Source organism: Anser brachyrhynchus (assembly GCF_964034855.1).
Source record: "Anser brachyrhynchus genome assembly, chromosome: 7".
Classification (NCBI taxonomy): domain Eukaryota; kingdom Metazoa; phylum Chordata; class Aves; order Anseriformes; family Anatidae; genus Anser; species Anser brachyrhynchus.
The window spans coordinates 23,972,616-23,995,013 of record NC_137701.1 but is presented as its reverse complement, the minus strand read 5'-3'; the positions used below and the strand labels follow the sequence as shown (position 1 = coordinate 23,995,013).

The 22,398-nt window shown below is 34.5% G+C and overlaps 1 protein-coding gene across 3 annotated transcripts in view; it reads right to left on the bottom strand.

Moving 5' to 3' along the window:
* FAP (fibroblast activation protein alpha) overlaps window positions 1-21,367 on the bottom strand; it is a 40,097-nt gene extending 18,730 nt beyond the window's left edge. The window contains exons 1-16 of one of the 3 annotated variants that reach the window (XM_080601222.1): window positions 21,226-21,367; window positions 19,982-20,066; window positions 14,644-14,739; window positions 12,620-12,714; window positions 12,402-12,476; window positions 12,147-12,199; window positions 10,909-10,981; window positions 9,178-9,298; window positions 7,512-7,666; window positions 6,638-6,741; window positions 6,175-6,310; window positions 3,159-3,203; window positions 1,447-1,551; window positions 1,291-1,361; window positions 579-632; window positions 108-232 (exon numbers count right to left, since the gene is read on the bottom strand). In XM_080601222.1, coding sequence (XP_080457348.1) covers window positions 108-232; window positions 579-632; window positions 1,291-1,361; window positions 1,447-1,551; window positions 3,159-3,203; window positions 6,175-6,310; window positions 6,638-6,741; window positions 7,512-7,666; window positions 9,178-9,298; window positions 10,909-10,981; window positions 12,147-12,199; window positions 12,402-12,476; window positions 12,620-12,714; window positions 14,644-14,739; window positions 19,982-20,066; window positions 21,226-21,306 — 1,474 coding nt within the window. In that variant the 5' untranslated portion in view covers window positions 21,307-21,367. Of the gene's footprint in view, window positions 1-107; window positions 233-578; window positions 633-1,290; window positions 1,362-1,446; window positions 1,552-3,158; window positions 3,204-6,174; window positions 6,311-6,637; window positions 6,742-7,511; window positions 7,667-9,177; window positions 9,299-10,908; window positions 10,982-12,146; window positions 12,200-12,401; window positions 12,477-12,619; window positions 12,715-14,643; window positions 14,740-19,981; window positions 20,067-20,343; window positions 20,484-21,225 lie in introns of those variants that run through there. The other 2 variants (XM_080601223.1, XM_080601224.1) reach the window with 2 other exon arrangements.
* Between the last annotated feature and the right edge of the window lie 1,031 nt (window positions 21,368-22,398).

Here is a 22,398-nt window from a genome sequence, read left to right as displayed (position 1 = left end):
GCCATCATTTGTGGTAATTTATTATGTATGCTGTGATAATATTATCTATGCTTCTGATATGTCCAACAGAACAACTGGTTATTTGTTTGTTTACGTGCTATACATACCATAACAGATCAAGGCATAATACTTAGAACGTTCACTGAACCTTGCTGTATAATATTGGCATCTCTCTTTCCTTAAATTACAAGTAATACACTGTTTTCTGATAGGTTTACTTCCAATACTGAGTCTAGGGGAAAAATAAAATAAAGCAATTATTTATTTTGCTACAACCGACATCATATGTGTCTGATTCATGTTCTGGAATACAGGCATTCTACTTTCAAAACAGTTCCTTTTAAAAATAAATGTTTTCCCTTTTTAGCATATTTTTCCTAACAGTTTATTAAGCCTTTAGACAGTTCTTGTCCTCAATTCTCAGATATAATGTCAAGTAAAGATTTAGTTAAGATAACTCATGAAATTACACTTAATGAAATTAAATAAATTATTTGGAAATTAAATTATTTTATTGACAAATCCACACCCATCGTCTATTAACCTATTATCATTAAGGTAATGTTGATATCACTTACTTGTAAATATTTCTTCTTCCTGGATAGCCTTCAAATTCATTGCTTGAGTAGAAACTGTAAATTAATTTGTATATAATTTGTAAATAATCCATAAACCGATGAACTATGAACCAGCATCAAGACAAAAAGATGTCTTGTAAGTTAACTTAGGCTTTTTGAGATTTCTGCATAAGACAGAAGAATGAGTTAAGCTTACATGCCTTTCATCTCAATAAATCTTTGCTCAGACTCTCATTAGATGACAAATACACCATATAAGTAAGAGTTCCATCTTAATTCACAAAAGCTAATCACTCTAATTCGCAAGAGCTAATCACTCAATCACTCTTCTAATTATATATCTATATATATAGTAACCTGAATGAGAAACTACAACTCACATTCAACAAAATAAAAATAATTTCTAGTTGTATGTGGGATAACCACATACTTAAATTTACATATCCCTAGATAAGACTGTCTAAGATGGGCGATGACGATAAACAAAAAAATTGAGGGCAATTGCAAAGAATCTCCCACAAGTAAAAGAAGTTTGAAAAATTGAGCAATGCTTTTGCATACAAATTTGTTGTGGATGCATTCAGTTACTAGATACATTGTAACTAGCTAGTTATAACTTAATGAGTTGACAAATGGCTGCTGTGTGTCAAATGATTAAGTACTACTCTTACTGACAATACTCACAATCTATACTCTTCTGTGTGATACTTACATTGCATCATTTGTTACTCTGAAAATGTATATTGCTTCCCATTCTCCACTAGTAATTTGGATTGCATTCTCCTGCAAAACAAGATATATAAATTACTGAATATAGCAGAATTATTTCAGAAATTCACAGTAAAGTAGAACACTTTGCTTGACTTACCACAGAGCCATTGATGTAATGAATATGCTTATAACCATTTTTGTCACTAAAAATTTTGTAGTACGAACTGCTGTCTGATGTAAAATATGGTGTAGAAACAAAGAACTGGAACAAAGAAACATGGTAGGTGAGACGAAAGAATGTCCAAATTGTTTAGCAGGTTATAGTCTACATATTAAAATAACAAGACTCTCTTTCAATGCTTACATTCAAATTACACTATATCATGTCTGATTTCTTAAATTGATAATATAGATACCTGAAGTACCACACAAATACAAGCTCTTTACTTATAAGTGGAATATTTTGCATATTCTGTATGATCTGTAGTTATTTAAAAATACGTAGAGGTGATTTTAAAAATAATGTTTCTAATGAAGCTAATGTTCATGAACAGTGCCAAACTGAAAGTCCTGTGGACCACAGAGTTTGGCTGATTCACTCAACAGAAATAGCACTAAGCAAAATGGATATCTAATCTTTACCATACTTTACCAATATTTAAGAACTGATTATCCCAGGTAAGAACATTCAAATTTAGCTTTCTTTCAAACCATCACCTCTTTACTAAGATTGTCATCCAGCTACTGCAACTATAAGTTTTATTTTCAAAATATGAACACAGAATAATGACCTGCAAGCACTTCAAACACCAAACATTGCCAAGTAGATGTGACTTTTGAATAATATTAACCCAAGATCAACTAGAACTTCTGACCACAAGCTAAATTGTTCTGGAGCCTCCTTCTAATATTTCTAATCTTTGAAATCTCATACAGGCTAAGCAGGAATTTATGCATATGTGCAATTTTATTTGTTCTAATAAAAACCCATCATCACAACCTCAAAAGCAGAGATGAAAAAAAGAAAGGGACCAAGGCTTCTGAATGCGTAATCTTTACTTCAAATAAAAACACATCTCTTAAAGGATAGTGTAGTGAAAATTGAGGCTCTCATTTAAGTCCACTGCAGGATAATCAAACACAGCATGAGGTACCCCATACTGAATTCTAGTAAATTCACCTGCCTGAGGAGTAACATAAGCATATGCACACACATTAATTGCTAGAATATATGAATGTGAATACTGATCTCATGCTCTTACAATTTCCTTGCAGCTTTGTTTTTATTGCAAGCTCCCAAAGAAAGGTGTCATAGATCTTCTAAGATAAAGGTTACCGGCTAGAGAAAATTTCTTTTGCTTAAGGCTAATTGCAAAGAAGTATCAACTACACTTGTAAGAGGGGTGTTTTACCTCGAAAGTTCTTCTCTAGCTGAAGATGAACAGCACGTGGCACTAAAGCTGTGATCTGAATGAACAATTTCTGTTCTTAAAATGCTATGGTATGACTAATCTTATCTCTTGCCCTAGCAATATCAGAGGATTTTTACATTATTGCTTTGTCCCCACCCAGATATTTCTAAGAATTACTTTGCATTACGAATCACTCTCTTTTCTTGGCTTCCCTCCCTTCAGTATAGTGTCTAATCACTTGCAAAGGAAGGTAGAAAAAAGGTTTTTTATACTCGGAAAGCTGGTAGCCAGCTACTATGCCTAACAGCATAAAAAGTCTCAACCCTACAGTGCAACAGGTTTGAGGCAGTAGCATTGTGTGACTTTGAATAGTGTTTGATGCTTCAAAACACCACTGTGAAGATGCATAAAGCTGTAAGTTTTCATTAAATCAGAAGAGAACAAGAACAAAACTTACTCCGCCTGCCCATCCTGTTTGACTCTCTTCTATGTGCTGTTGATTCTAAAAAACAAAATCAAATGTACAGTCTTTAAGAAGATTGAGTTAATGGAGAATTAAAAATCTTCAAACAAAAAGTCTGCAGCCTCCTGTAAAAGAGAACTCTAGAATACTTGCTATGATGATTCAGGCACTTGAAGACTGTCCAAAGTAAACAATATTACTGCATTAATATCATTATGTTAGTTAAAATATTACTATTTTAAAAAATATATTTAGCTCTATCATCGGAGCTAAATAAGATATAAAGTGATTGTTTTAACCTTATGAAACATTTTCACTGAAGCAAGAAATAATACTTGATCTCATGAATTTTTGATTGAAAACAACCAAAATAACTTCAGCAATAATAAAATGTTTTTTTTCATTGAAGAGACCATGTTGAATGGGGGAAGTGATTTAATATTTATCAGTTCTCCCTTCTATAAATATATTTCTTTTGTTATCTTGCAAGTTTCTCTTCATATTTTTTCATTTAATAAAATATTTCTTCACAGTTTGAAATAAGTTTGGCAAATCTCCTTTCTAAATAATATGTTTTGCATTCGTTATTCTCAACGTAGTTTAATTAACTTTCGGAATCTCACTTTTTCCTTTCAACTCAGTCCATGCAAAGTGATTTGAGTGCAAGATGCAGATATTGCCCCTTAGAATACCATTCAGTACTTCAAAAGTGCTCCACTAAGCAATTAACTTAGCAGTTGGATTTTATTTCTTATCAGTGTGAGATAAATGGGAAATATTATTTTATATGTGCATCATAGATTTATTTACCCTTCTTTAAATTAAGGCTCAGTTCCTGATGACATAGTACATTAAGAATATATTTTAACTTCTCTCATGTGGGTAGTCCCATGACCTCTATGGGATTTTTCTGTTATTAAAGCGTTTGTAGAATTTAGAGATTTTGTATATTTATAGTAAATTCCAGTTTCACAAACAGGTATTTACATGCCTAGCTTATAGTCATATGAATAGTTCCAATGAAGTCACACTGGTTCCTGTGGTTTATTAACGTAAGCAAGACTTGAACACTTGACTTGAAATGAATATTTTTGATGAATCAACACTTTAGGAACATCTTGTAGATTATATTTTGTTATTATTTTCAAGTACATAAAGCCTAGCACATTTATTGTACATTACAGTCTCAATTTAACTGAAATCAACGAGTGAACTATTTTTGCTGAAGGAAACGCACAGAGATATACTTTCTAACGGCAAATAGAGCTAATGCAGCACTCCCATCTGTTCACACTCCTTCAATTGGCCATTTGTGCAAACTTTAATGTGATAAAAGCATTGTATCACTGTATAAATATAGAATTATAGAAACGTCAGTAGTGACTCCATAAATAAGGTTTCATGGAGAAATGCAATTAAACAAGGATCATGAACACAGTCCTGCAAGATGTTAATTGTTCTGGTCTGGTTCCAGCAAAGCAATTAAGCACATGCTTAATTTTAAACACATAGATAGACTTTCTGAATAAATAAAACTGCTTACTTGCTTAAAGTTATGTTTGCGTTAAAGTACTTTGGTGGATTGTGGTAGAATCCCAGATCCCTTGATTTTTTTTAATGTACGTTAGAACATTTAGTTATTAACATGCGGTGAGTTATTCTCATGAGGTGAGATTCAGTGTCAATGTACTTGTAAATAAGAGGAATGACTTAGGAAACACATAAGATACTGCAGTAAATATATATTTTATCCTTATAAACTAAGGCTATTTCTCTGTGGAAAATTATTTCAATAATAACGTTTTTGAAAGAACAGGACTTTACCTTCCTTTAAAATATGTAACAATTATAATATCATAGAGGAATAAGTATTTTCAGCTTGGAAAGACTGTGTTAATGAACTCTGAATTTACAACCTATCATTTATACAAAAGACTGTTATAAGTATTCTTGCTTTTTATTTCCCATTAGTTCAAGGTTTTGGCCTAACACTAGTTCTTATAGGTGCTCTGTACTATGACCTCTAAAAACCAGGTATGCAAACAGCATCAATGCTAAGAGACAATAAAGGAGATCTCTATAGTAGTTACTGAAATTCAGTGTTACACCTTCCTTGCTTCAGGATCCATGTGATATATATCAGTCAGCGTGTACAGTCTTCAAGCTTTAAAAGGTCTTTCTAAGAACTTTTTTTTTTCAGAAAAGCCTCTGTGCATTACACCTATGACTCTCTATGTATGGGGATAGATAGCTAGGCCGTATGAACTCACGCCTCTGCTCAACAGAGCGTGGTTTTCCCTCCGAACTGTCTTATTAATAGTATGAGGTGTTTAAATAAAATGTGGAGTTACTGTTGCATTTAGTTGGAAGTTTTCTTTTTAGATCTGAAAAAAGGTATTCCTGAAAACTTGTCTGCTTTCTCCAGCTGTATGACTTGATAAAACAGAATGCCTCCTTCTTACAAACCTGCCTTACTTTTAATCTACATGCTATTTCAACTAATTTAACATTAATCATAAAGGACACAATTCAGTTAGACTTAGCATGAAATTTCTACATGCTATAATACAATTTAAAAAAAACAAAACAATATGTATCCTAAATGGTTCCACTTTTGAAAATGAAGAAAGCAAGAAGGAACTAAACAGTTTTGAAACCTGGTCAATACCATTCTTGTTATTTTTCTTGCTTTGATTGTCACTTAACATCACAAAAAATATATTTTGGTGATATTATTTTTTGCTGATGCAGTTAATTTTTTTTTCACCTCTCAGCCAGCATTTAAATTTTGAAAAAGCTATCACTATTATCTAAAAGACTGTGATCAAACACTGGAAAAGACAACTATGGCAGTGACACAATTCTTTTCTTAAAAAAATGAGGGAAATATTACATACTTCTGTGAGTAAGTCAGAGCAACCTGTGTATGATGAGTAGGTGTTAAAAGAGGATAATACAATGGAGATTAGCAAATGTTAATTCCAGCAATGTATATTTCCAGCTTTATTACCTCTGGACAGTCCCAAGTATTTGAATGTTCTTTGAAGTCACAAATAGCTAAGACTGAAAAATTCTGGATTCTCTTCAGCCATTGCACACAGACTCGACTATCTGTTACCCAAGTAAGCCAAGTAAAATAATGATCACTAAAAAAATAAAAGAAAGAGAAAAAGAGTTGTCATTAAAGAACAAAAATATAGAAGCATTGCTACAGACTGTAAACCCCATTTTGATCTGTGGAATACAAAAGCAAAACTTCTATTCTCTTAGAGATGTTTTTTGTCCTTTTTAACAATACATACACAGGCATACAAAATACAACATTTCTAGGTAGCTTCTGACCAATCTCCAATTAAGAGATTGATAGGGTACTACATTGTTAGAAAACAATTCAGAGTTTTAAGCATTTAAAACAAGCAGACAAAACCTAATTAAAAAAAATAAATTAGAAGACTTATTTGAGAGCACACTACCTTGATGCTATTGCTGCAGGAACTGGGACCTCTTTAGGACCAAATGCTTCAGCGTTAATAGTGTCTACAATAAACACTTTAACAGTAGGATTTTTAGCACCAGCCTTGAAAGAAAATGTATCATGTTATTCAAATCAGGCTCTGAAAAAATCAAATCTAGGAAAATTACAACACTTTTTGTAGGGATAAGTTACAAAATATTTATTCGAGTACAACAGTACAAATGTGACCTTATAAGATCTCCGAGTAGACTCTGCACAAGTAGGACGTTATTTAACTTTGCATCATTTTATAAACAAATAAGAAACCCTCTTGAACAGCCAAATTCAGTGCATTTCTATACTGAAAATGTAGTGCTTACTGGGAACCAGTGCTGTATTTGCAGTGTGTATCTCTGCAGTACAGTACAAAACCAAATCCTTCTTGCTGTAGGTCTGGCACTTGAAAACAGGTAAAGTTTTCAGTATCTCAAAACCCCTTGAGATCAAAATGTACTACAAAGTATGTAAATAGACTGAAGCTGTCATAGCCTTTATTTTGCAAAATAAGCAATGTCTCATAATTGAGGTACTGCAATGAAAAATAACAACTATGTAGTTAACACATTACAAAAAATAATCTGAATTAGAAAAAGTAAGGCTTGACCATACAAACGTACTTTTGCACATGCTTTTTACTTACATGAGGAATTCTGTTTATTTTACTATAGTATTGAGCATGGCCATACCTTGTCAGAACTTGTCCCAAGTTTGTTTTTTTTCCATTAATTTAGGCCACAACGGACTTAACTATTTCAATACAAATACTTTCTATACACAGTTAATGTTACAGTTATCACATCTCAGGAAGTATGTGAAAAGAATGAGAAACATACCTTTGGGTATGGGATAATTATTTTTCTGGGATACTGGTCCTCACCAAAATATGAATATTCAATAACTGGTATGTCGGAATCATTAAATTGTACATATGCTAAATATCTTCCACTCGGAGACCACCACAATGCATATTTTGTTGCTAGCATTTCCTCTGAGGGAAAAAAATCACTCAATTGTTTATCAGTGTAATCTATCTTCTGATCTATTACATCATTTTACTCTTGTCAACCTAGACATATAGAAAGACTTCTACTAAACAAATAACAAGATCCAATCCTGCATCAAGATTTTGCAACGCATCTCAAAGAAAGGCCTAGAGAACTCCCCAAAGGTGCACACAAATCCCATTTGACTCAGTTGGGTTTTACATATGTGCATGTTTCATTTCTTTTTCCTTTTTTTTTTCTTTTTTTGATGTACTGAAGTGCCAAATAATGAACCAACATTAAAAATTCCATTAAAGCTTAATGCCCAGCCACCACATATGCAGCAGAACAACGCCCAATTTGTAAAGTTCTGATATAGTTTCAGTAACTAAAGATCAGGATTTTGGTCATACAGTATGAATGCAAAATGCAGTCACTGGCAGAAAACATATTTCTAGTTTGTATAGCTACGTGTACTCTTATAGGTGATAATAGCTTACTTTAAAATAAAGCCATGGCACACATTTCCAAGTGCTCTCATTTTGGTAAATCCCACAGGTATTTGTTTACTATTATAATAAGTTGAATCCTTTGGAGAATCCATCTCACCCCTTCTCCAGCTTTTGTTTCGGGAATAGCTCTCTGTACCAGTTGTCACTGGGATAATCTCATCTGCAAACACATTCATCTACAAAGTTCCATTGTGTATAAATTTCCACATCTCTCTCTTTCTCTGTAACTCCCTAGATTCTTCTCCCTTCCAAGCCAAGATCTAATCCTGTCTCTCTGCCAGTGCCTCACACTCCTCTATGGCTGTAACAATGACTGTGACTCAGCCTCACTAATTCTCTTTTTTTTTATAGCATTAAGTAAATCATGTTCCTTCTGTTCTACAAACCTCTTCACAGCTTGCTTGTACCCCAGTTTTCCTCTCTCACTGTTTCCAGACAGGTTAACTCTGTAATCCATTCATTATGCCAATTTCCATCACTTACTACCTATACTTTCAGTAATATTGTTCAAAATTTTATCTCATGCTGCCTCCAACCTTTGGAAGACTTGCCTTAGGAGCACACGAGCAGTGCTTATACGTGCAGTGAGGACATGGATAAAAACAAGAAAACATATCATAGATAGGGACTAGTTATATGAAAGAAATATGTGAAATATATGAAATATTATATGTGAAAGAAAAAAATTCTTCTAATTTGCATTTGTAACCTTCAATTTCTGAATGCTCTTTGGCTCCTTTGTAAAAGGAGGTAGTGATTTGTATACACCTACTTAAAACAGTTTCAATATATGTGATTCCCTTCTCATCTTCCCTCTCCCCAAAATAAGAAGTTATTGCCAGTCCCTAGCAATCCTAACATGGCAGAAAACAGATGAAAGTAAGTAATCCTTAGGGCTGTAAAAACAGTGCATCATCACAGATGGTGTAGAATGGATCTAGAAAATTGAGTAATTCAGACAAAGCATTTAACATGTTAGTTGTTGCCCTTTGAGATTTACTTACCTTCATAGACCCAATCAGGAATCCCATTAAATATTTCATTCTCTTTTCCATCACCAGTTAGTTTAATTGGTGCCTCTCTTGGACTTTGCTTCAAATATATATTATTCTGATAAACGTATGCCTAAAGACAAGAATATATTTCTTATGAGTATATGCACCAAGAACAGGAGTTGTCTGAGTCAAAGATTTTGCAGTCAACGCTACAAATTATACCAACAAGAAGACATGATCAATGAATACAAAATAATAAATATTTATTTTAGTAACTCTACATTAAAAGCCTTTGCAAATTGAACAAGAGTAAGTACTTCTGTAAATAAATTTTACATTACAGAACAAATTCTATGTTCAAATATGCCAGAATAAATCCTGAACAAATCCCTTGATCTTAATAAACTTCAGAGGATTCTATGGCTAGCTTTGGTATGGAAAAGCATGAAAATAAAATCTTTGAAACTCATTCAGATTGCTGTGTTTACCCTCAGGTAGACGAAGTATCCTTGTGACTTTTCCTTCTGGTGCCACCAAATTAGAAGATAAAAACAAATACAAAAAGACTCAGAAGAAAATAATCAAACTTATCTAAATCTGTCAAAAGGCCTGTGTAAGATGAGAAAAAAATTAATCTGTTTGGGCTGGTTTGTTCTTTTTTTTTTTTTAGTTACTAAAAGAGAGTTCTTGCAAGAAGTGCTTGCAGACCTTGTGTATCTCTACATTTAAACCAAATGAACGGATTTGTGGTTAAGAAACTGAATCAGAAACATGACTTTCTTAGAAAATTGTGTCTTGAAGCTATAAACACTAGTTAGCAACAAAAGTGTAACACTTTAACTATTTAATTATTTAAATTAATAATAAAACTCCTAAAACTCTTGAGAAACAATACAAGGGGAATTGCATAAAAACATTACGGACTATAAGTACTTTATCAGGAAAATATTTTCACTGTGTCCTGTTTCCAGAATCTTGACAAAGAAAATAGCAATATTTCATTTAATAGAAAGATATAATACTCTCCTCCTACCCCCCAAAAGAAAACAAACATCAAAAAAAATATTTTCCTAATACATTTTCCATTCATATTTTGTGTATTTTCTTGGGAGTTCTCTGAAATTAATATGATGTTTAAGTCTAATTTCATGCACAAATATTTAGTCAATACTGGGCAACTAGTTCTGAAACCACCAACTTGGGCTGATGCTTTGGAACCAAGAATAACTAACATTTACAAACTTGTAACTACATTCATTAGGTAATTTAAAATTATTTTAAATTACTATCAAGTAGTTATTCAAAAAATATGGGAACATTTGTTGTAATACTTAGAATCTGGTAGGTGTTTCCTAGAATAAAAATTTGAGAAGAGATTTAAATATGGTATCTTTAAATCTCCATATTAAACTAATAATATTGTATGGTGTCAAAGGAAAGCACATCATTTTTCAGGCTTTGAAACTGAATTTAATCCTATATTATGTTGGTCAATGCTTGATAAGAGACCGACTAGCCAACTAAAACACATTGTAGTTGAGGAACGTGGATTCTTTTATTGAAACACAGACAAGTTAACATTTATCAAGTTAAAACTATCTTTATCATTGTTGTTCAACCAAGGTTGGTACACATGGGCTTCTCAAAAATACGACCTAACAAAGCAATAACCAAAGGCAAATAAAAGTCTTCTAGTCACATAAAGCAAAATGATTCTAGAGATTTGTTATCTTTACTGACCAATTTGTGTCCAACGGGTGACCAGGATATATACTGAATTTTATGTGGAAGCTGGTTTTCTGTTACAAAACCACTAAAAAAAGGAAAAAAGTTGAAATGGCTTTTTGCTCACAGTCCAAATGTATCATTATACTGTACATTCATGTAAAATTCATGAAGGGCTATATTTTCTAACAGTTTTTTGTTTAATGAGCAATGCAAAATTAAAGCAGGCAGTCAGACATGCAGCAATGTGATTGTGTGCACTAGTGCTGGCAAAGGGTAACAATTCGACCCTTTGAAAATATATGCAACAGCCAAAGAAGGCAGCCTTATCTCCTCCTAAATACTGTGTAGACATCTACAGGCATTTCCTCTATTTGCACTCTGCATTATAGTCTTGAGCAAGTCATTGGGAAATGTGAACTCAGTGGTCACATGGTACTTCCCAGGATATAACATGCTGAAGCAAGCGTAACAGCAGCAGTTAGAACATTTGTTAAGGATCACAGAGCCACATGCAGTACCTCTGTACTTATATTAGTTAGTAGTAATCCTGTCACCTTGAGCAAAAAGTTTCCCAAGAATGTAGCAGCTCAGTGCAGTCCCTGTTGCTCAGAGCTAAGAAGCATTTGGTCATGCTGCAACTTCTGGCATAAAAAGGTGACTGGGGAGGCAGATGGCCTCCTTCAGACTTCGGTAGAAAGCAAAAGAGGAGTGGCTTGTGGAAGATCTTGGAAAAAAGACCAAATGCCATGGGAGGAGCTGTAAGTTTTTGGGGAACCCAAGACGGACTGTTACAAGATCACTGAAGAAAATGTGAGATTTTAGGAAAGCTGAGGATTAAATTAACCAGAAAAAGGATGAATTAGAAAACAGAAGGGCAAGGAGACATCTGGTGTGAGACTGAAGTGGACTAAAGCAGCCAAGACAGGGTGGGAGAAATTTATGCAAAGAAGAAAAAGAAAATGAGAATCTTGAGCAGTCAAAGTTTTAGGGCATAGAATATAAACCAATGCAGATACCTGGATGAATAGATGAAAGGACTGTAAGATTTTCTCAGAGGCCATTTGTTTCAAAGAAATTTCTTGATTTTGCAGAAGTAATAGGTAACAGTCATTAAGCAAACAAGTAACAAATTCAAATAAAAGCTAAGCAGTGAGTAGGCACATTGCTATAGAGTTTTTCAGTGAAATGCTTCCAAACACATCACTACAGAGTATTTGCCATAGCTCTATGTAAGAAATATCAGGCCTTACCCATAAATGAGATCATAAATGTGGTATGATGCTGTATAAGAATATCTCCACAGCTGCAAAAATTAAGTGAGAAAAAAAATAGTATTATTAAACTGGAAAAGGATAATCTAATTAAAAATCATCAGCTGTCTGTTCACAGCCTTCCACTTTACTCAAGAAAAAAAAAAGAAAAAAATATTTATGCTTAGTAACCACAATCAACAAAATACTGAATGAAACCAAACATTTCATTAAGCAATATATTAAAATAATTACCTTTGAATAATTGCTCTCCAGAGCCATGAAGTATTTGTCTGATGACAACACATAATTTGAAGCATTAACTTGTTTCTGAAAGATTAAGAAGTAGATTAGATTCTAGTAAACAGTTTAAATAAGGAATTGATGAGTCAGTTTTTAATCTACTCACTTCTAAAGAGATACTTGAAAAAACTGCGTTTTGCTATCTTTTTACTTATTGGAAAGGTACGTACCATTGTGCTATTAGTCATGATAGTAGTTAGATAGTTCAGTTCAACGTTGTAAAGAATAATATCATCTTCTGCAGACTGATGAAGATATTCATTATCTTTAAAAACAAGATAAACAGGCTGATAACTTGCACAGAAGATACTGTAGAACATTTCTGTTTATGAAAGTATTCACTGCTTTTGTCATCAATAGATTTTGAGCAAGTATCTTTTGGCATCTACATAAAAAATGTTTTTCTTCTATTGATGCCAAAGTACAGAATTATACAACTGTCTCCAGGGTTTTATATTCTCTTATGTATCTCTGGGATTATGTTCTCAAGATCATACACTGCACACAGAATCATCTAGTTAACTTCATTATTCAATGACAGATTTTATTCTTAGTAATATCTGATCAAGAATATCAGGGACAGACAGATTAGAAGACTAGTATCACAATATAAAAACTATGAAGAGAACGTTCAAGATCCTTGTTTATAATTTCACCAGCACATTCTTATTTGTACAGATTACAGAGATAAGAGCTGTAACATGTAACTGACACTACATAAATGACTCTGCCCCTACTCACACAGATCCTACACGGTGAAGGTGAGTGGCTTCCAATGGGAATTGAATTTAACCTTACCTATGCTCAAGACATGAGCCATAGTTTGGCAGAGTGTGAAGATCAGAATTTTAGTTTCACATCGTTGTTTTCATTGCTTTAAATGGAGATAAGAAATTACGTATTTGGTGTAGCTAAAGATAGTCTTTAACAATTTAAAAGCAGCCTGAAACATTGTATAAGGTTTTAATTTGGAGGGAAATTAGATCACCCTCAGATATTTAGAGAACGCTTATGTGATTTGAGTAAAAGCATCTGAGGTGATCTCAGGCCCCCTTAGGAAGAGCTATTAAATTTCAACTCCCTGCTTCAGAAGGAAAGTAGGCATATGGAATGCTGTAGGCATGACTATCTATGGAATCTATGGCATGACTTTTGTGTGAGTTTTGTGACTGCTGAGAGGAAAGATAAGTTTAAGTGAGGAGGATATAAAGAGGGAAGGAGAATATCAGGTTTAGGTGATAGGCTGCCTACATACTTCTGAATTCAGACAGAATTCTAACAAATGGTGACCTAATTTTTAAATCATGTAAGTGATGTCTACATACTTCAAATTGCTAACTGTGAAACCTGAACTGCTGCTAGCAACGTCCTGAAGGGCTTTAGTTCAGTTCTAAAATTGTGGGTTTAAACTAACTTGATAAGATTCTATGTGAATGGGCATTTTGTTTCTTGTCTCTACTCAGAGAATAACTGCTTGAGGCAGTGCAGAGATACGAGTGGTAGTGCTGCGTGTACTAGAATGTAACCCATTCTAGCTCAAACTTTCTGGTGCTGCTGCAATTCAGTGATAACAAGAGTCGTATTTCAGCTACACACTGACACATACATCAGCAGCAATTAACTTCATGTCTACCTCTACCTTAAGGAACTTGCTTAGAAAGTCATCCTTACTTTCTATGCATTGCCTTGGAACTTGGAATTTCAGCAGCGTCTGCTTTTCGGTAAATAAGAGACAAGAAGAGCTGGGCTCACTGCAGAGTTAGATACTGCTGAAAACAAGAACAGGGCCTGTAAGACAGGCTACCTCAATTATTACCAATGGTAAGTGAAGAAATGCAGTGACAAACACAAAAAAGAGAGATGCCTTGAACATGACTGACACATTGACATATTTATTTCACATGCTGCAGTAAGTATGACAGTAAAAGAAATAAATCACCAAAAGCCTCTGTAAAATGATAGTTTAGGCTTAACTCAAACATTTGTGTTGAAACATCAAATAGCGGGAATTTCTAGAATGACTGACAGAAGAGTAAGCTTGATTTTAAGTTTTGACTAGCAAATTGTTTAATTTTATATTTAGCATTCATTCAGAGTAAGTCTGGAAGAAAAGTACATTCCTTAGTCTGTATAAACCAGCCAGGAAATACATATTAGAAAGGCTTATGTATCTTTGAGAAAAGGTTTTACTTACCTGACACCCAATAAGGAAAAAATGTCTTATATTGAAAGTTTCCATTTAAATAATCGTCCAATGTAAGAGCTCTAGGACCATCATCTGTGTTAACAACTGAAAATAAGACAAAAAGTTTCTGTTAACACAATGCTGTGAAGTGAAATAAATAAAAAAATAATAATGATTACTTGTCAAGTATTTCCCCTTTTCTATAATTTAAGCACCAGAGAATAGTGAGGATAGCACAATCCTGGAACCATGCAGGCAGCAGGAACAGCAGAAAGGAAAATTCTCTGTTACTGTTCTGATAAGGTTCGTCAGCCTCTGAAGGAGTCACCTTTAGGGATACAAAATTAGGAACTGGATGGATTAATTATTTTCACCCAGAAATTTATTCAGTGAGATATATTTACTTGTAGATCCTGAGAAAACAAGAAAAGCTACTTAAGTACTAAGGGCAAATTGAAGTTTTTTTAAAGCATAGGTTTTGTGAACTTGTGTGAAGCTGTGAACAGAAACAACTATTTGTCTGAACAGAGATCTACACATATTCAGCAAAGAGTCAAACTGTATATACATACAAATCCCTACTGCCAAATTTCATAAAAGCCTCATGAACCAGTATTAGAAGATGGACATAAGACTTTCAAAATGATCACCATCCACATATATTTCTTAGGAGTCACACAAAAGAAAAAGACAAAGGTGCACAGGTTAAAATAATGCTGAAATGTAATGAATGACTGAGCCCAAACTTCCACTTTTTATTTAATGCTTTAAAAGAAAATTGGCAATAATTCTGGAGAGAAGACAGGTGCTCTGGTATTTGATCTCTAACCAGATTAGATAATCACATTAAAAAATGTACAACATTGTGGCTGGTTTTGTTGCTTTTCTTTTACCACATTTCTTCCAAAAACTAAAGCACCTTAAATTAGGAAAGGGGTCCAGAACAAAAAGTAAGGACAATCAGCCCAGATGAGAAGAGGTAATACTGAAGTGCTGGCTATCTAAGTACACAGAAATGAAAAAAAAATCATTATAGAAATGTAATTCAAAGTAAATAATAATAATAACAGAAATTCCATAGACTTCACAAGAGAAAGATTACTCAAAACATTTAATCTTCAAAAGACACAGGTACATTTCTGAGAAAGGCCAATTTTAAAAATTTGGCAGCTTTCAAGTCTAGGCATTCTGGATTTGATGCTTTTCTCTTTTGAAGTCAAGGTGAATTTTGCCATGGTCACCAGAGGTAGAGGGGATGACCTCACACATGGTCTAGTAGATCTCTACCACTCAGAAGACAGCCAGAAACTCAACATGACTCATTGCCCTCAGGTTTCATATCATGCTCCATCACTTCCCCATTACAGCCTCTCTCAGTTAAGATCACACTTCCTGGGAAATGTTTCTTCATATTCTCTCCATTACTTTAAAATGATAATTCATATTTTCTCCAGCTACATGACTATTATTTACTGTAGAATACACATGTCAGGTTGACCACTGACACTAGCCTTGTCTGCACTAATGCAGAAGAAAGCTGTCGTGAGAAATAAAATTGAATGTCAATCCATGGGCAAAAACCTATCAGTATAAACTCTGAGCAATTACTATATGTTGAGAAAATACTCCAAAAAGTTCAATATAAAGAATTTCTCTTGTTAATCCCATGATTGTACATTACGGATCCTTGATACATTAATGACAAACACAGAATATGGAAAACTTAAAAAAAATACATAGAAAAAAATAATTCCAAAGACGAATCCAAAGCCACTATATTTATATTGAACAATGATTACTTATCACCAACTTCCAGTTTAAATTCTCTAACTGAATGTCTATTAACTATTAGAAATCTATGGTTAAGATCTATTTCCACAGTTGTGTGTAAAGGAGCCTTAGATTTATTCCTGTTTGGTACCTTAATCTGGTAAAATTTCTCTGTTCCTTCTCTCATGTTAAGAGGACTTTTTACTAAAAAGAAAAGCAGTATGACAAATGTCTCATCTGTCCTCTAATTTTCACAGCTCTAATTTAAACCTTTACTCTGTTCATCATCTCACCCTTACATACTTAATATTCTGTGATAATTTATTACGACTGCTAATGATTTTCAAAATGTGTCCACTTCTATCTGAATTTCTACCCATGGACTGCAAAAACCTGAACACAACTTTCACTTGATTACTTTTAGTTTTGAATGCTTGTTTCTAGGCAACTGAAGACATATAGCAATGCTTTAATTAAGAGCAGCAGCTTTAATTGTTTGCTGTAATTGTTGTTGATTCTTTTTTCTGTAACTAAAGACTAGTTCAATAATAGTGTTTGAAACCTCAGAATAGACCCTAACAAGAAAAGTACATGTCTGCATCACTATATGGACAGTAATTTGGATGGTTGTTGGTAGGCTTTGTAAGCTATTTTGCTGAATTTTATTTCTTTGTGAAATAACAAAGACGAAACCATATGCCCAAAGACAAAAAGGAAGCAAATATCAGAGCCAACCACAGAAATGAAAGGTTACCAGATTTTAACTTTGCTTTCTTCCCTTTACTGCCCCACCATCTTGATTTTAATGGTTTGTGGTCCATTTGCTTCCATTTACAGGGTGCCATTCTGTATTTCTCTTGCACATTTCAAAAAATCAGAAAACGCAGAATAATTCTGTGCACTGAATTAGTTTCTTTGCTTCACAGTGTAACTTGCTTTTCATATTCCATGATCGTAATTATTCATGCATTTCAGTGTATTCCATATACATGTATAAAATTGGTGTTAAAAGCCTGCAGGTATCTATTGTCACTGACTTTATGCAGATACCTTCTCCTTTAGTGTTCAGTTTTTTCTTGTGAGAGAGTTTAACAAAACACAGAAAACAGAACTTTTAATCATAGTAAGTGGATGACTTGACAAAAGAAAAACTGGTTAGTGTTCTGGGACAGCAACCTTGCAGGTGGTGTTGTATTCACTACAATATCACAGAACCAAGGTCTTGGTCTCAGTCCTAGGTCAACTGTGCAACAGGAACAGAAATACCGATCAGTCAGGATTTTGGCTATTAATTGAAAATAACAGAATAAAAGATGCCTGTGGTTCTGTTATTGCTTTTGAGGTACAAACAGGTATTTTCTTTCCTGTTAATGCTGCCGAAGAACACAATTAGTTACACCAATGTACAAGTGAAAAGAATCTGAAATGTTTAGAGTTGGGTTATCATAGCTGGGTTATCAAGGTAAGTCACAAAACACATTCCTAACTCAATGAAATGTAAAAAAACATGTCACCAATTTCTCAGTCTTTTGCAATTCATGATATTGACATTGCTCATGGTGCTCTTCTCAGACCCACAGAAATTGTGTAATAACCACTGCTAAGTATTTCTCCCCTATTTCTCTCTGAAAAAAGAAAATTATTTTCCAGTACAACAGAGGTTTTCACATTTTTATATGCTTCCATGTATAAAACAAAACCAGCTATCATATCTTGAGAGGTTTGAAGAACATGAAATTACTAGAAACCTAGCAGACAAAAACACAACCAAATTATATCTTCCAGTTCTTTCAGGATTAGAGATGACATTTTGCTTTGCTGGCGTCTTCAGCAGAGATTTAGCCTGTGTCTATATAATTCTCATATGCAATTAATCTTTCCAGATCACCACATCCTTTCAGTAAAGCAGTAGTCAAGGTGGAATGTACAAACAACATTCCATCTCTGTAGCTACTTCCTGTCTGTCTTTGACTTGCAAGATTTATAATCACAAAATTAATTTCTATTTCTTCCTTTTGCAGCTGATCAGTAGACTATCCAAAAAGGTTTCGGCATAAACAGATAACTGCAGCATTTGCAGTTCCATCTGAAAATACAAAGCTATAATCAGACATGTTCGACATACTTATGTGTTCCATAATTGTCTGAAATGCTCTTTCTAAGAGCATTCTGTAAAGTAAGGTAAATTCTATTTCATCCTACTGGATCTAAATGTGATGTTTGATATAATTAATTACCAAGTCACCATTACAAGAAACTATAGACGAAAAGAATTCTTTGTAAAGGCTGAAGAAGCTCAGACCAGTGAGCTGGTACGTGATAACATCAGAAGGAAAAAATACATTCATTTCCTCTTACAGTATCTTCCATGATCTTTAGCAACTTCTTCAGGCTGCCAACCTGATCTTCATTCTCCCATCTCTTTGTCTCCTTGCTGCTCTTTTTTATTTAGATTTCATTAAGATACTACGTCCTTTCTAAATATGCAGATTTGGTATAAGTTTGGCTTGATACCACACCTTTATCTAATAATGAAAGCTCAGATTTGACTGTGCTTCAGCTAGCCAAAAAATCTGGCACTCCATCATAGGACAGTAAAAGTCACCACAATTCTGAGGTGGTTTCTCTTCACAGCACTACCTCCTGCTGTGATATAATCTATCCTCACATGATGCATAACAGAATTAACCCTAAATGCTTCACAAACCTCCATTCTTTCCCTCAACACAAATATCACACAAAGATAAACCATAGGAAAGAAAATCCCTTTAAATACTATTACTGGAATAAGAATACTGCTATTGGAATATATATATATATTTTTAATTACTATTTTAATTATTTTAGAGGTATTCATCCACTGTAGTGGAAGGGATGTGTAAATACTTATAATGCTCTTATTAGAGCTCTCATAAATGACCATTAGGTCAGTGCCACTCGGGCTCTAAATATCAAACCACACTCACTTGAAGCTTTACCAGAGCACTCAGGAGATCACACTGCATCAGCAGTTACCCACAGCTGGCATAATACTAGAGCAAACTCTGCACTCCTATTTTATCCAATATTGACTTTAATTTTCAAATGCAATCTTAAATATGTTCACAAACAATTCACCATATCCTACTAACAGAGAAATATTTAACTTGTAATTGGGTAGAGAACTTTTATAATTATTATGATAGCATTGAAAACCAAGTACATGTTCACCAAGGTAGAGAAAACTACTAACAGATGAGTCTTATAACAGTGAGTCTTATAACCCTTAACATAGAAAATAATATGAGGAGATCTGAGAACTACTTTTGCAGTCCTGTCTAAGAACGTTATATGACATGCACAATAAAGTTAACTCAGGTGCTTTTCACTTCAAAGAGTTCATTGTTTCAACATCTGCTGGCATTTGATCATACCTTCAGGATATTTCAGCTGTCAGTACATTTCTGTATAGCAGTAAAGCCATAACAGTACTGACACAACAATCCTAAAGATGAGTTAACAAACTTTTATGAACTTTAGAAGCCACTGTAGCTGTAGACATTGTGTTTTCCACTACATTAGATTACAAATGCCTTACCTTTTGATGGAAGCAGTATAATACACATAAGTAATAAGGAAAGCAAAAGGCATATAACCACGCCAAATATTACTTTTAGCCGGGTCTGCAGGACAGAAACAAAGAATAATTACATTTCTAATATTGCCTGAAGTACACTTTAATGGCTGATAATGTAATTAAATCCTCCCATTCTCTTTAACTGCTGAAATCCGTCCAAATAACAAACAAAAAATGTCCCTGCAGTACATTTGAAAAGACTTCCCTTTCCTTTTTCTTTAAAGCAAATACTTTCACATCAGAGCCTGGCCTTGTACAATAACCGACAGTTTAAAACAACAGACTTAAATGTTACCGAGAGCTGAATTGAGCTGCATACAGACCTTCATTTTCCTGCTGTATTCTAAAAGAATGCAAATTCTCTTTTCTGGGTGTTGGTCAGTGGATCTAGGAGAGGAGTTTGAGAAGGCAGTGTCTGTTTTCACAGTTGGAGGCCAAACCTCTGGCAGCCTTTTTTTTTTTTTTTTTTTTTTTTCCTACATACTTTTGTAAACTGTGCCAAATTTCAAAGGGTTTCCATAAAATTAGAAACAGGCTTTCGGGGAAGTTCTTGAACCAGAAATGGACAGCGGGTGGCTATAGGGGTGGTGAGTATACACTTCCCATCGATGTAAGCTGTAACCAACATCTGCTTACACTAACTTACGGGTTTTATGACTCAACAGTTACTTGATATGTACTGTTTTTCTCTGAAAAGTATCTACAGTATATTTTGGCAAGCCTCACATTCTCAGGACATATTTATGACCTTATTTCTACTTTCTACTAAGAAATTAAAAGAAAATTCAGGAACATTGTTATTGTTTATATATAATTCTTTTATGTTTACTTTCTGAAATAATAAATGATGGCATAAAAATGCAAAACAAGAAGCAAAACCACAAGTTGTTTAATGTCTTCCACATGTAAAGAGAACTACTTTTTTCCTCAGAAAACAGTAACTTCTATGGGCTATGTAAGAGAGCTTGGGCCAGTAACTATCTACTGGCTCTGTGCACATTCTGAAATAACACTTAAACCACCAATTGTACGTATTTTATTTAGCTCACTGAAATGAGGTCAGCTGAAAACAGAGAAAACTTCTCTTGAGACCACAGCGTCAAGTTACGTAAGAGAATCCTCAGCAGAGAGAAGAAACCCTCGAAAAGAGAAGTAAAAGTCCGTCGTGCTCATTAGCCTGACTTTGCACAAATATCCTTACTAACCCTTCTCAGAGCTGCTCTGGAAGACGGGGAACACGAACGGAGCCGGGACCCGGCTCTTTCCCTTAACACACATCTCGCCATCGGCGCTTCTGTGGGGAGAAAACCGCGCGGCGCCTCCTCACAGCGGCCCGCGAGGGGGGGGGCATAACGGCCGGGCGGGGGCGTGGAGAATAACGGTCGGCGGGGAGAAGGCACGGCACGGCACGCTGCCTCCTAGCGGCCCGGCCTCAACTGAGGCAACGCGACGTGGTCTGCGGGGGCCGCTGCCGCTGCCCTTCGTCTTGGTGTGCAGACTTTTGAAAAGAAATTCAATTTATTCGTCCGGAACAACCAGTGATGTGAAACATGCGTTATTTTTACAGACGCTTGTGTTCTCTCTGTTCCCGTCTCTATCAGTTCTTGATACAATAGTAAAGAACAAGTTATACACGAGAACGTTTCTGAAAAAGATGCATCACGTTGACATAAGCCATGCAGGAAAAAAGGATGAGAAGAACAAAATACATTGTTTCTGATACGCTGTATATAAAGGGCTGAACTGAGCTCAACCACAACAGTGTTTCCTAACAAGATAAAACCACAGCGACTCACAATTTCCAAAACAGAAATGGATTGCAACAAAAGATATTTTTCTCCATGTAACTCATGCTCATTATTCATATTTCCAAACTGTTATTTCCTAGCATTCTGTGGTTAATGCCGTATGTATTTGCAATAACACAGTTCACAGTGTTATTGCATTCCTTTTCTTTCCTACCAGCACTGGTAATTTCTAACAACCAGAACATCACAAAATGGCAAATGCAAGTTTTGATCAGGCTAGTTTTCATTTCCAAACATGCAGCTTCCTCTAAGGAATGAACATTTAGAGAATGCCTCAAAGGAAATGATTCAAACTCACATGATCCGAATGACTTTGGTAAGTGACTATATGCTGCATAGTACTTATTTTTCTACTTTGGAAGTCTAAAGACACATGCTTCAGTAAGATTCACAAACATTGCAGCATTAGAAACAAAACAAAATTCACCTGGCAGAGAATGAACCTTACAAGCTCCATATATCTACTGCTCCTGACATCCTTCTCTGGACTGTTTATACCAGTACATGCAAAGAAGCAAATACCAATTCTTTCAATAGCTAAAGCTCTTCCTAACATCTGAAAAATCAAAA